The 14,775-nt window shown below is 49.3% G+C and overlaps 1 protein-coding gene across 2 annotated transcripts in view; it reads left to right on the plus strand.

Moving 5' to 3' along the window:
• Positions 1-14,775, plus strand: part of Paqr5 (progestin and adipoQ receptor family member 5) — a 71,228-nt gene that overhangs the window by 35,579 nt on the left and 20,874 nt on the right. For both annotated transcript variants that reach the window (XM_052188107.1, XM_052188106.1), the window contains 2 exons: positions 1,592-1,739; positions 12,687-12,814. In XM_052188107.1, the coding sequence (XP_052044067.1) occupies positions 1,689-1,739; positions 12,687-12,814 (179 nt within the window). In that variant the 5' untranslated portion in view covers positions 1,592-1,688. The remainder of the gene's footprint in view (positions 1-1,591; positions 1,740-12,686; positions 12,815-14,775) is intronic.

Here is a 14,775-nt window from a genome sequence, read left to right on the forward strand (position 1 = left end):
GAGGAAGGCTCTAAGGCTCAGGGCCAGGGGTGACAGAAGACAGACACTGTGGTCAGCCCCCAGCTTTGTCCTCTTGGCACTAAAGCAGTGTTTTTCTGTTTCCTGGGCCATCTGAGACCTTTAGATGTCTGTAGTTCATGTTTACAGTTGCTAAACAGTCTTAATCCTGTTTGATCAACTTTATTGTTTACTCCGAGTTGCTCTGTCTCCAAGAAGCTCCTTGGCTTTTTGCCTGGCCTGTTTTTTGTGTGATAGAGCTGTGGTCAGCCTGCCCCCCCCCCCCACAAGAGCCAAGTCTTCCTTGAACTAGAACATAGTTCCTTGCCCACCTTTACATGTTTTTATTAAAATGTATTTAGCTGATTTCTTGTGTATGTGTGTGCTTTCGCAGGCGTATGTGTGCACTACTGTGTAAGACTAGAGGACAGTCTTTTTGTTTCTCTTTTCCTCCCATGGGGGTCCTGGGGATGAAACTTGGGTCTTCAGGCTTGGAGGCAAACTTACTCACTGAACGATCTAACCCTCCCACAGCATTGTCTACTTGTGTCACCTAGGGTGGCCCAGGTCTCTGCCTTCCTCAGACCGACCAGCCTATGGAGTAGAGTGTGCGGCCTCATCTCTTGCTAGTTCAGCAACTCTGGGGAAAATCATCTACAGCTCATCCCTCGGAGAGGAGTAGATGATCTTGGGTCCTTCACAGCCCTACAGTTTTCTATTGCAGTCTCCGTTCATATTGCTATAATAGATCGGGTAGTTTATAAACAATGAAAATGTATTGCTTCCAGTTCTAGAGGCTAAGCAGTCTGTTCTGAGATTATTCAGATGACTCTTCCTCCTTGTCCCTGTCCCCACCCTGCCCTGCAACCTCCACCCTGAGCCCAGTGTCAAGAAAGCTTCTTCAGGCCTCTTCTATAAGGGTACTAATCCCATAAGAGTGGGACCCTCATCACCTCATTACCTTCCAAAGGCCTTACTTCATACCACACTGCGGATTAAATTCTAACATACAGATTTTGAAGGTTAAAATCTTCATACTATAGTAATCAGCCGAGGGAGGATCTAATTGCTTACCAGCTGGCATCCTCAGAATGCGGGATGGAGTAGTCTGAACCACTGCTTTTAAGAAATCTTTTCATACCCCTTTGATCCCAGCACTCAGGAGGCAGAGGCAGTCAGATCTCTGTGAGTTCAAGGCCAGCCTAGTCTACAAAAGCCAGTTCCAGGACAGTCTGGTCTGTTATACAGAAATATTGCTTCAAAACCCTTCCCTCCCCTCCAAAAAAAGACAAGGGTTCACCCAGGTTGGCCAGGAGTTAAGGATGACCTTGAACTCTTGATTCCCCCCACCCCTCCCCGTGTCTACCTCCTCAGGATTAATGGCATGTACCAGCACATCTGTCTTATTCAGAGCTGGGGATCAAACCCAGGGCCTCATGCATGCTTGGCAAGTACTCAACCCACTGAGTTCCACTCCCCATGGGAATCTTTGTTTGTTACCATTCTAAAAATGTCCAATAGTTGAACCACCATAAACCGTAATCCAGTTGAAGTTAGGTGGAGTCTGACCTGATTTCCTTTTGTCCTCTTTCAGGGACGCTACTTTGATATCCCTGGTATGTCTGCACTCTGAGTGGGACCTGCTGAGAGGCCAGAGTGACCTCAACTGCCTTTCCCAGCCTGGTGTCAAGATGCTGAGCCTGAAGCTGCCCAGGCTGTTCCGCATCGACCAGGTGCCCCAGGTGAGGGCTTCTATTCCATGGCTGAGTTCCAGGGTGTGCAGTGGATCAGCCCCTGCAATATGACCCCTTGTCTTCAAGGCTCCCTGCTAAACCTCCTACAGAAACCAGCACCCCTTGCCCCACCCATGCCCCAGGCTGGCAAAGTATAGCCCTTCAGTGTAACCTCGTACCGCATCAGGAAGCAAAGTCATTAGAGAGAGGAGAGATTTGGGCTAGCCAGGGGAAGTGGTAACAGCTGCATGGTAGGGAAAGTCTGGCTGGGACCTCCTGTGGTGCTCCAAAGTAGGCCAGAGAGCAGTCACCATAGCCTGGCTCTGCACATCTGTTGTCTCTGTCTCTTACTTCCCACACCTCTATTTTATTTGAGACAATCTAGCCTCAAACACACAGTCCTCCTGCCTCAGCCTCCTACGTGCAGGGAATACAGGATACACCACCATTCCCAGCACTACCCTCTACTCTTACAGGAGGGTCAGGCTGGCCTAGGGTTGGACAGTGGAGAAGGGCTTGGTTAGTGGTTCCTGTCTCCTTTCCACAGAGCCATCCTGACACACCCAGCACACACAGACACCCTGCCTCTAGAAGTCCTAACCTATTGGTCGTATGCTGTGCCAAACTGGTATACTTCATCTTGCCTTGTAGAGAAAACACAAGGCTGTGTCCTTGTCTCTGGGTCTACCTTCCTTCCTGCAGGACTGAGAGTCAGTGCTGTTTTGTGGTGGGATGTTTTCCTGGGAAGATGAGAGCCCCTTTCTGCTCAGCTGATTGTCACACAGTGATGTCCTACAGTCCCTAACCAAGCTCAATATCACCAGTGGGACACTAAGTAGGGACCTGCCAGGCTCTGATCTGAAGCTCTAGAGCCAGGTAATGCCAGGGAGATGGCGCTGGGCAGAATCATGGGCAGTGCAGAGCTGTTGTGGGGCAAGATAAGGAAAGCAGGAAGTTCTTAAGAAAGCCACCATCCATGGCCCTTTGAGCAGGAACCTGCCTCTGGTCTCACAGGGCCATCCGCTCCCCTCTGCCCACACACCAGTGGGTGTGACTAGTGGGAACAGAGTGTGAGTCTTGGATTTATTCAGACATTTTTATTGACGTCTTCCTGTGTACAAGGTGTTTCTCTACAGGATTCAGAGAAGACATGTGGGCAATCCTGTCCTCGCTAGGCTCCTCTGAAGTGCACAGGGATTTTAAACATGTGCGAGCACTTTGTAAGGCAGCTGGGAGGAGAGATGGGTCGTTTCTGTCACAGGGGAGGAAATGATCAGGAAAGACACTCTTAAGACGAGTTTCAGGGGCTTGCTGTAAAAGCCTGAGGACCTGAGTTCAAATCTCAGAAGCCAAATAAGAAGCTGGTGAGTGCCTGTAAACCAAGCACTAGGGAGACAGGGATGGATCCCGGGGGATCACTAGCCAGTCACCCTAACCTTGTCTGCAAGCCCCAGGTCAAGGAGAGATTCTTAAAACTCAAGATGGATGGCACTTGCAGAAGAACCAGACTGGAGCTTGTCCTCTGGCATACTTATGTATGCATATCCACACACACACACACACACACACACACCAAATAAGTATAATAAAAAGTTAAATGCCTCATAGAGAAGTTAGTGGTGAGCCTCATGTAGCTTCCTGGTGAGGAAAAGATGCCTGTGCCTTCCCAGCGCCCTTCGCCCTTGTCTGGGGTCCCACCTGGTGATGCAGTCCAGGCCTGCTGTGTTTGTTATCATCTGACGCTTCCCTTCCTCCGCCTTTCAACCCTTCCTGTCGTTAGGTTTTAACTGTGCCTTGTGTAAACAGCTTGGAGTTGGAGCTTTAGCTTGGAGACGCACACACGTCTTTGCTAATGTGTCTAGCGGTGTGCTATGGAGGGATCTGTGTTTGCTTCAGCTGTCCTGTGTGAATGTGTCTGTTTCCTCCGCTTCTGCCTTCCATTCCAGTCGTCTGGGATGAAGGGTCACATTCTTAACTTTTCCCTTCCACTCTTCTGCTTCTCGACATGTTCTTCCGGTACCAGCTTAGAGATCAGTTCGGCTTTTTTTTTTTTTTTTTTTTTTTTTTTGCTTTGTTTTGTTTTTTGGGACAGTTTCTCTGTGTAGTACTGGCTGTTCTGGAACTTGCTTTGTAGACCAGGCTGGCTTTGAACTTGGAAGTCTGCCTGCCTCTGGAGAGTTAGGATTTAAGGCATGTGCCACCACCACCTAGCTCACGTCAACTGTTTTACTATGAACAGCTAGCTGTACTAGGCACAAGAGAGTAGACCAGCAGAGGTTTAAAAGCTACCCAGGATTGGCTGGGAATGCAGCTCAATCGATAAAATATTTATCTAGAATGCAAAAAGAACCAGTTACTGCATGCCTGTAATCTTAGTACTCATGAACTAAGCTCATGGTCGGTCATCTTTGGCTACATAGTGAATTTGAGGTCAGACTGGGCTGCGTGACACCCTGTCGCAAATTAACCCAGATACCTCAGTGTCTCAAAGTGTCGAAGACTGCTTTCACTTCAAATTACACAGCAGTCACTCCTAGCTGCACCAGCTGGGACAGGTGGCCTCCGAGGTCACCACAGACGGGAAGAGAGAGGACAGCATCTTCAGTTGGGTTTCCTAGAAACAAACTCTGAGATTGAAATTGGCCGGCAGGGAGTTAACCAGGGATGGTTCTCAGGTACTTCACTGCGAGAAGTGAGGATGGCAGGATGTGGGAGGAGCCACTGCAGGATGTAGGCGGGGCCATGGCAGGATGTGGGAGGAGCCACGGCGTCAAAGGCTCTTCCCACCACACAAAGCCATCACGTGCTCATCATCCAAGGGCTCTGCCATGGGTTTTGGCTTTCAGAACTGTCCTGAATGTAAAAAAGTAGTCCAGGACCTTAAATCCTTGATAGGTGGGGGTGGGTTGACCCTGAGAAGGCAACATGATGAAGGAACATTGTGCCCTTTGACCCAAAACAATTTCTCAAAAGATTGGAGCTGGCTGTGAGTTCTGTCCTGTGGAAATATCACCTGACAACCTGAGCTCAATCCCCAGAACTCAAGCTAACGCTAGCTGCCCTCTGACCTCTCCACAAGCACTGTCTCACAAACACACACACACAAACATACAGAGTAAATAAACAGACTTTTAAAACGTGAATAAAAGTGCAGTTTCAAGGCAATGCACTGCTTTGAACTGTTCTGGCCTAAAGGGAGCACCCTGTAAACAGTCAGCCGACTCTGACCAGACTTCAAACAAGTCCAAGACGTAGGAAACACCCGGGGAGTTGGCAAGTGCTGACTATTTCTGCCATGCCTGATTTCTCCCGCCTGAAGACAGCCACTTTGAACAGTTGAAATGCATCTTGCCAGGAAATTTCTTCATAAACCAGATTAGCCTCAAACTCAAACTTAGGGTGATCTTCATGCTGCCTCCTAAGTGCTGGGATTGCAATTGTACACCACCATGCCTAGCTATGACTCATTCCCCTGCCCTCTTAACAAAATTTTTTTGAGATTTTTTTTTGGGGGGGGGGGGTGTAGGTGTTTAGCTCCATGCAGTACCCACAGAGGCCAGCAGAGGGCATTGGGTCTCCTAGAACTAGGTTGTGCATACTGTGTTGGGAACTGAACCTGGGTCAGCTGCAAGAACAAGTGTCCTTAATCGCTGAGCCATCTCTACAACCCTTGTGCCTCCATTTCTGACCCTGCTCTTGCTGCTACCGCTCCCTCGAGATGCTCTGTTCTTGAGTGTGTACGCTTGAGCTAAGGTGGATATCCCTGAAGAGGGATTTTCGCTTGCTCCCTAGGACTGCCAAGTCTGGAGCGTTTCCTGTTTGAGATGTCTTGGTATAAATTTTGACCCAAAACCCATATACAGACTATCAGAAGGCTCTGAATTCTGAATTATTGGGAGGCTTTGTTATTTGTTTTGAGACAGGATCATTCCCTACATAACTCTGGCTGTCCAGGAGCTCACTATGTAGACCAAACAGGCCTCAAACTCACTGAGATTTGTCTGCCTATGCCTTTCCAGTGCTGGGATTAAAGGTGTGAATTGCCACACCTAGACGGGAATTTTCTTTAATCTTCCTTGGTTTATTGCACTCTGCCAACTGATCTACACCCTTAGCCAAAATGTCTATTTTAAATATTCTTTATAAAGTGAAATAGTTCCACCTAATTTGGAAAGGGGATTGAGATAGACTCTTGCTATGTAGTCCATCCTAGATACACATACATTTTTTTAAGCTTTGGCTAACAATATCCTATAACAAATATCAGTAGAGAATTCAAACTCATAATTAAGATAATTTCCCACCACAGACCAAATTGGAGATCTCTTGTTTCTTTGATTCCTTCTAATTATTGTGCATCTTATCTAAGTGAAATCCACATGCTCTCTTAGCCTTCTCACTGGGTGAAATGAACATAGTTTAAGGTCAAGTTGTCTACACGTGTCTGGAAGTTATCCTTGAATAATTTAGAGAATGAGTCGCACACCTCTGAACTGTTCCGAAGGGGGGGGGGAGCTTTCAGGGGCTAGAGAGATGGCTTAATGTGTGAACGCAATGGCTACTCTTGCAGAAGACCCAGGTTTGGTTCCCAGTCCATGGCATCTTCCAGCTGTTTGTAACACCAGTTCCAAGGGATCCAATGCCCTCTTCTGGCCTCCACAGACACTGCAAGCACATGGTGTACAGACATTATATGCAGGATATCAACACATAAAATAAAAATAAATTTGGAAGAAAAAAAAAAGCTACCAACTCCAGCAAGCAACTCAAAATGCGCATCCTGCCTGGCTTGGGATTTTTGTCAAGTTCTGTCCTTTATTAGTTTCTCTCTACTTGTTTAACCAGTTCTTACAAATTTGGTGGCTTATGGAAAAGAGGCCCAGGGGTCTAGCCTTACATACTAAGACCCCAGGTTCCGTACCTAGCACTGAAGAAACAGGAGAATTCCAGCAATTATTGTCTTCCAGCTTATGCACGACAAGCGCCCCATGGGCTGATGGCCGGAATCCCCACTAGAGATGATGCAGAGAGAACCTACCTGCTCCTTGCTCTTCCCACTCCTTGGCCCCTGAACCACTCTCTCCACCTTGAAATCCAGCAACCTTGCATCACTCTGACCTTCCCGGCTGCAAACCTCTCCCTAGACACACCCTGGTTCTTGTCTTTTTCCTGTGCTGGCCTTTCACGTCCCCGTTGTGTTTGTGTTATGTAACACTCTGTTTTGTCTTGAGACAGGGTTTCTCTGTGTAGCCCTGACTGTCCTGGAACTAGCTCTGTAGACTAGGCTGACTTCAAACTCAGAGATCCACCTGCCTCTGCCTCCCAAGTGCTGGGATTAAAAGTGTGCACCACTAATGCTAAGTAAGCTTAGTGTTTTCATGCATCTGATGCAAACATCTTAAAAGGAGGAAGGATTAAGTTTAGGGTTTCTGAGATTTCAGTAGGTCACAGCAGGGAGGGTGTGGCACAGCAGCTAACAGCATAGAAAAAAGCAGAGAAAAGGGACATAAGAAGGGACCAAGACAAGGTAGAGTTCCCACAGCCACCTCCACTGATCAACTCCTCTACCCAGGCTCCACAACGTCAGGACATCCACCCACTGTCTAGGTCAGAACCCTCAGGAACCAGTCATTTTCCAAAGGCCCATCGGTGGCAGGTAGCCACGCCCCCAGTAGATGATCTCCTAGGGGTATTCTAGACTCCAACCATAATACCCTGTGTGTCCACCTTGTTGCCCTTACTTAAGGCAACGTCCTCCTCCGAGATAAACTGGATTCTGGGCACAGCGGTGGCAGCTGGATTGCAAGGGCAGAGGCATCAGCATCCACCAGAAAGCTTGTTAGAAGTGAGCCTCTCAGCCGGGAGGTGGTGGTGCACGCCTGTAATCCCAGCACTCTGGGAGGCAGAGGCAGGCAGATTTCTGAGTTCGAGGCCAGCCTGGTCTACAGAGTGAGTTCCAGGACAGCCAGGGCTATACAGAGAAACCCTGTCTTGAAAAAAACAAAATCCAAACAAAACAAAACAAACAAACAAAAAAAGAAGTGAGCCTCTTGCCAGGCAGTGGTGGCGCACACCTGTAATCCCAGCTCTTGGGAGGCAGAGGCAGGCGGATTTCTGAGTTCAAGGCCAGCCTGGTCTACAGAGTAAGTTCCAGGACAGCCAGGGCTATACAGAGAAACCCTGTCTCAAAAAAAAAAAGAAAGAAAGTGAGGCAGAAACAAGAGGTTCAGGAGTTCAAGGCCAGTTTCAACTACATAATGAGTTCAAGTTCAGCCTGGGCTACATCAAAGTGTCCCAGGTATTAATACATAATAATACATAAGTAACTGCAGGCTCTTATACCAGCCACCAAGGGCAGTGAGCTCTTGGGTGACCTGCCAAAAAGCGAGTTTAGGGATGATACTGACAAACCGTGGAGGAAGCACGGAGCACTAAACCCCACTGGCTATTTCCTCTCAGCTCTGGGTCCTGGGAGACCGAGATGAGGGTGAGGGCAGGGCTGGTCCTCTGGGGCCTCCCTCTTGAAGCCTCTTTACTGTGTCCACACCTGGGAACTCTGGCAATCCAGACTTCCTCTTCTGACAGTCACCAGCCACACTGGATAACCCACTTTTTTGTTGTTGTTGTTGTTGTTTGTTTTTTGTTTTTCAAGACAGGGTTTCTCTGTGTAGCCCTGGCTGTCCTGGAACTCACTCTGTAGACTAGGCTGGCCTCAAACTCAACCCACTCTAATGGCTTAATTTTAAGTGTTATCCTCTCGGGGAGACACTGTTGCCAGGGCTGGAGGTGGGGGTGACTGAGCTAGAACCCTTGCCTAGAAGTGATGAAGCCCTGAGTTTGATCTCCATCAGAGAACGATGGTACACTCCTGTCACCTCAGTACTTAGGAAGGGGAGGCGGGAGGATCAGAAGTCCGAGGTTATCCTTGGGTACGTGGGGAGTTGGAGGCCAGCTTCAAATACAGTGCGTTGGGGTCGTAGTACTTTAATGAATAAATTTGAAGGGAGGCATAAATCTGTTTCTCAGAGTAGGACAGGAATGTCCTGTACCCCAGGGAAAGGGATGACAGTTGTACCTCTCAACAGTGTCCTGCTTAGCAGTGTGTGAGAGGGTGCATCATGACGGGAAGTGGAGGCCTGAGGCTTGTAGATTTCAACCATTCCCATGGCTGCTGGGAACATGGAAAGATGCCACCTCCACCTCCACCTCCACCTCCACCTCCACCTCCACCTCCACCTCCACCTCCACCTCCACCTCCACCTCCACCTCCACCTCCACCTCCTCCTCCACCTCCACCCCGTTATGAGGACACTCAAGGACTCTTCTTTATAAGGAGGTGGTGAAGATTCTGTGACATTTGGACAGGAAGCGAAGAGTACCTGCTAGAAGCCAGCTGCCTTTCCTTCCCTCTCCACACGACTCTTCCCTCTTCCCTTTTCTCACCATCATAATCTGTTACTTACCACAGGCCAGAGACCCTCATTTATTTCTCCTTGGGTGATTTGCAGTTTAATAGCTAGAAAAACCAAAGGGTGGAGTTTCAGGCTTCAGGGGGCGGGCACACCGGGGTCTCGGGAACCTTCTGTGGCGCAGAGCCTGCCGCAAGCGCTAAAAGCGCTCGCTGGCCGCTGGGCGCTTTGCCCTTCCGCCCCAGGTGCCTGGAGGTTCTCACTCCTAACCGGCTGCACGCCGCCGCTGCCACCGCCACCGCCACGGCCACCGCCGCCGCCGCTCCGTTTCACTTCACTCTAAATTGCCCAGCCTGCTGCCTTAGATGCAAAGTGAACCCCTAAAAACTGCTTCTGCTGTGCAAATAATCAGGTGCCTGCTAACGCAGGGGGAGTTGGGGGCGGAGGGAAGGGGGAGCATCGCTGGAGATGAAGCCAGGCTCCAGAGGAGCGAGGAGTTGATTGTAATTTGCCGTTGGGGATCAAACTGAGCTCGGAATACAAACTTGTCTTCAAACGTTCTCTTTGCTGTTTTGCTGTATGTGGCCTGGATTCTGTGAAGATCGACTCCGTGCAGGAGGAGTGCTTTGCTGAGGCTGGGCTGTCATGGAGGAGGGGTCTGGTGACCTTTCTGTGCTCCAAGCTGCTGGGAGCAGGAGCGCACCTGAGTGCTCGCCGTTCTGTCCAATAAACAGAGGTTCGGTCTGGGGCGCGCAGGGATGGATCGGTTGTGTTATCTCAATGTGAAAGTCATTCTGTCTTGGGTCACAGAGAGCTGTTGTCTTTTTTCATCCCTGACCCACCTGACATGGCCTCTCGGAGCTACCTGATATGCTGCCCCTACCACATACATGCATGATGTTGGGTTTGTCATACATGTGAAGGTCAAAATTGTGGGATGGAGGCAGGCTCTTTTAATCAGTACCCAGCCCTGGTTTCTGTGGCAAAGACCTTTTTTCCCACTCTCAGATCTGGGACCAGATCCTCCCTTCTCCTCCCCTTCCTCCTCCTCCTTTTATCCACTAGCCCAGACTGTCCTTGAGTGCCTTATGTAGACAAGAATGGTTATTAAACTCCTGACCCCCATGCTGCCACCTCGAGTGCTGGGATTACTGGAACGCACTGCTCTGCCTGGTTTATGCCAGACTGAGGAACAAACCCAGTGCCTTGTGCTTGCTGGGCAAGCTCTCCACCATTGAGCCACGTCCCCAGCCCTGGGACCAGATTCTCAAATGTGACCGACAGGAACAATCTCCCGGCTCTCCCTGTCAGGCCTCTGTCACCTGGGCAGTTTGTGAGTGACCTTTTCTGGGCAGCCAGAGGCCTAATCCTCCCAGATAAGGCCAGTCGCTCTGGCTTGGGTTCAGCAGGAATCATCAGGTTGGTTCAGCCAGGCTCCGCTCAGGGATCTCAGGGATTTCCCAGCACTAGCCCTCGGTCTGCTCCTTGATTCTAGACTCGCCCATGCCACTGTGGTCCTGAATAAAGTCTTCCCTGCTGTGGGTGTTACCCAGTAATCTAAAGCTTAGCTAATTCACACAAAGGAGCAAACAATGTTCAGAAACACTCCTTTCTGCAGTCTTTGCATTTTAGTAAGCAGCCAATATTTTAGTTCATTTGAAAACTTTTTAAAAGTTTATTTACTTTATGTGAATGAGCATTTTGCTTTGCTTGCATATCTATATCTATAACTATAGCTATAGCTATAGATGTATAAATCTCACATGCAGGCAGTACCCAAAGAGCCCAGAAGAGGGTGCTGGATCACTGAGAACTGGAGTTAACAGTTTTGAGTTGGCCTATGGATTCTAAGAACTGAACCTAGGTCTTCCGAAAGAGCAACAAGTGCTCTTAATTCTGAAACATCCCCCCAATACCCCCACCCCAGCCCCGACTGGATTTTTTTTAATGTGAAAGAAAAAAAACCAAACACTTGAAACGTAGTCTGTTGGATCAATGAGAAGCCCCTGGGAGCCACATTATCTGAGGAAGGACATTCTGGATGCTCCCAAACTAGGGACAGCCCATTCTGCATTTTCACCTGAAGAAATTCGGATGGCTGAGAAATGTTCAACATCATTAGCCATTAGGGAAATGCAAATCAAAACAACCCTGAGATTTCACCTCACACCAGTCAGAATGGCTAAGGTTAAAAACTCAGGAGACAGCAGGTGTTGGCAAGGATGTGGAGAAAGAGGAACACTGCTCCACCGCTGGTGGGATTGTCAGATGGTACAACCACTCTGGAAATCAGATGCTGGAAGTGGGAAGGAACCTTGAGAGAAGCCACTCAGAGAGGAAGCTTCATTTCCTGTTATCCAACTAGCTTCCTTTCCTGCACTTTCCCTGACCTCTGCCCCACTGCAGGTGCATACCTCTCAGTAGCGCTAGGATACAGAGGGTTCTCATTCCACTTTTCTTCACATTCTGAGATGGACGGGGGTGGGGGGCACTTACCCGAGTGTCTTGTGCCCCTGTGTGTATGAGTGCATGTGCCAGAGGTTGGCACTAAGTATCTTCCCCATTGCTTCACCATCTTATCTGTTAGATTTTTTGAGATAGGATCTCCCGGTGTAGCCTTGGCTGGCTTGGAACTTGCTACCTAGACCTAGCCTTGAACTGGACAGAAATCTGCCAAATTTGGCCTCCTGAGATTAAAGTATGGGAAAAAATGTATGCCACCACACCCAACTGTCACTGCATTCTTTGAGGCCGGGTCTCTTACTAAACCCCAGGACTCACCGATTGGGTAGAATGGTTGGCCAGTAAACCCCAGGGATCCTTCTGTGTCCACCTCTCCAGCACTGGAATTACAGGCCCCCACTGAGCCATCTCCTAGCCCTCTCGTTACCATTTTAAATGGATATACTACAATACTTCAGAGAAGTCAAAACCTGCTGGTCCCACCTGACCAGACTACATTTCTTACTGGAGGTGTTTGGGGAGGAGAGAGCAGTGCTTACCAGGAGACCTCTCTGGGACCATGGCTCTATGATCCTGCTGTGGTCAGCCTCCTCTTCCCACAGTCCAGTCTTTGGCATCACGGGCCTCATCATCAAAAGGCCTTTATGAAGCGCCTTGTGGATACATCATCTCACTGGGAGGATCTTCTGCAGAGATCGCCCTACCAGCCTCTGACATCCAGGGCAGGCTGGCTCGGGCAGACAGCATTCATGCGAGCCAGCCACGAAGGCATCTAAAGACCAGGCCATAGGCCTCAGGCAGAGTACAAACACGGACTCTTAGACAACATTCATGCCCAGGGTAAGCACAGCTGGGAGTGCAAAGCCAGACTGCACTCCCAAAGCCGGCCTGGACCTTGGATCTCAGCTGGCTTGGGACTGCTTGGAGGACAGGGGATCTTAGAAGCTCCTGGGAGGAGAGTGGACAAAGGCAGGAAGGGAGAGGACCAGGACAAGGAACTATTCAACCACCCAGGAAACGATGCTAGCCAGGACACCCCTCCTGTTGTCTCACCTCCTCCCCCTTCCCTGTCTTCCCTCCACAGGTGTTCCATGAGCAGGGCATCCTCTTTGGCTACCGACACCCACAGAGCTCCGCCACTGCCTGCATCCTCAGCCTCTTCCAAATGACCAATGAGACCCTCAACATCTGGACGCACTTGCTACCCTTCTGGTACCTTCCGCCCCCCTGGACAGCCCATCTCCTACTGGATCCCTGGGGACTGACTAAAAGCACAACTGGCGGCAGGGAGACTTTTGAACTAGGGCCAGAGGTCCTCCTGTGGATGTAGATGCATGTCTGGCAGAGGGAAAAGAAGCTGGGACTGTCACAGACTAGGCGTCAGGCTGTGGATTGCCTTAGGATTCTAGTGACCGAGTAGCATTTATCTTGATCTCTTCAGTCTTACACGCTTTTCAGACTCAAGAAGTCTTTATTACAGTGCCACTGACTTGAGAAACTCACTTAATCTCTCTGAGCGTGGCATTTTCTGCCTATAGAACAGGCATGATCCTTCCATTTCTTGGGGCTGCTGAGACTGAGAGAAAACCCTGGAAATGTAGCTCAGTTTGTAGAGTGTGCATAAGAAGCCCTGGGTTCATCCCCTAGCACTGCATAAAACAGGCATGGAAGTCCTACGCTGTAATCTCAGTACTCTGGAGGTAGAGGCTGGAGGACCAGAAGTTCCAGGTCATCTTCATCTACATAGTGAGTTTGAGATTGGCCTGGGCTATATGAGGCCTTCTCTATGAACAACAAAGGACACAGGCATGATTGTGGGTGCTTGTATTTGTCTAGGAGAGTAGCGACATGCCGTTGGTTACATTTAATGGAGCTAGGAACCAAGCTCTGGGAAGTAAGGGTGACAGATGAGGGTTCCAGGAAGGCCAGGAGGCTCCTTGCTGAGAAAGGTGGAGTGAAGACTCGCTTTACACACCTTGTGCTTTTGCTTGGTAATGGAGAGGTAGGGCAGGTCACATCCCAGCATCATGGTGCAACTGTCCTTGAGCATCTATGGGGATTGGTTACAGGGTCTCCTAAAAAGACCAGAGCCTGGATGTTCACCCTTTGTCAAGTAGCACAGTATTATTTCTCTGCAAACCTTCTTATGTTCTTTAAAGCATCCCTAGAGTCCTTAAAATCCTGAGGCAAAGTAAATGCTATGTCCAAGGTTCTTAAATTATTCCCACAATAAGGACAAGAAAAATGTCCGTACATGTTCAGGGCAGATGCAGCCCCTCCCAAATGCTGGGGTATTTTGGTTGAATCTGAGGAAACAGAGCCTGGACCTCTGGAGAGTTGGTATCTGCCAGGCCTCAGAGGTAGCAGGTCATTGTCACACTCAGACCTCTCTGGGCTGTCGTAGGTGCAGCTGGTGGCCCAGGCTGAACAAATCCTTTGCGTCATGTTGAGAAGCTGAGTTAGGTGGTGAGTCCTTGAGTGTGGCAAGTGGACCTGAGAGGAACTTCCCAGGAAGCCCCCGTGCTTCAGCATGGAACAGCCAGTCTAACTAGATGTCAGAAGTCAGAGTGGGGATGCAGCAACCGACAGGAGGGGGGGAAGAAAACGGTCTTGGGGTGAAGTGGGTGATCCACAGAAAATCTTGACTGCCCTGGGGCCTACAGTCTGGGCACTGGTAACAAGAAAGCCCTTAGCCACGTTAAAGAGGTTGGCAAGACTGGCCGGGGAGTAAAGACCACTGGCAAGCAAGCCTGGCAGCCTGAGTTTGCTCTCCAGAACCTATGTAAAGGTAGAAGGAAAAAACAGATTCCGCAAAGTTGTTCTCTGGTCTCTACATATGTGATATAGCATGCATGTATACATGTGTACACGCACACACACCACCACCACCACCACCACCACACCACCACATATACATAAGAATAAATACAAAAAATAATGCTTTTTAAAGACTTTATGCTGAGTGTGGTGGTATATACCTGTGATCCTAGAACTTGGAAAGTTGAAGCAGAAAGATCATGACTTTGAGGTCCATCCTGGGCTATACACTGGGGCCGTTTTAAAGCAGTATCAATGAGAACCTGTATCTGTGGACAGACTGAAGACTGCAGGAGGGCACAGAGCTGGGCTGTCTCTCTGGCCCATGGTTCTCCTCCCTGGAGCTGCTTGGGCAC

The sequence above is a fragment of the Apodemus sylvaticus genome, chromosome 7 (assembly GCF_947179515.1).
Source record: "Apodemus sylvaticus chromosome 7, mApoSyl1.1, whole genome shotgun sequence".
In the NCBI taxonomy this organism is placed as follows: Eukaryota; Metazoa; Chordata; class Mammalia; order Rodentia; family Muridae; genus Apodemus; species Apodemus sylvaticus.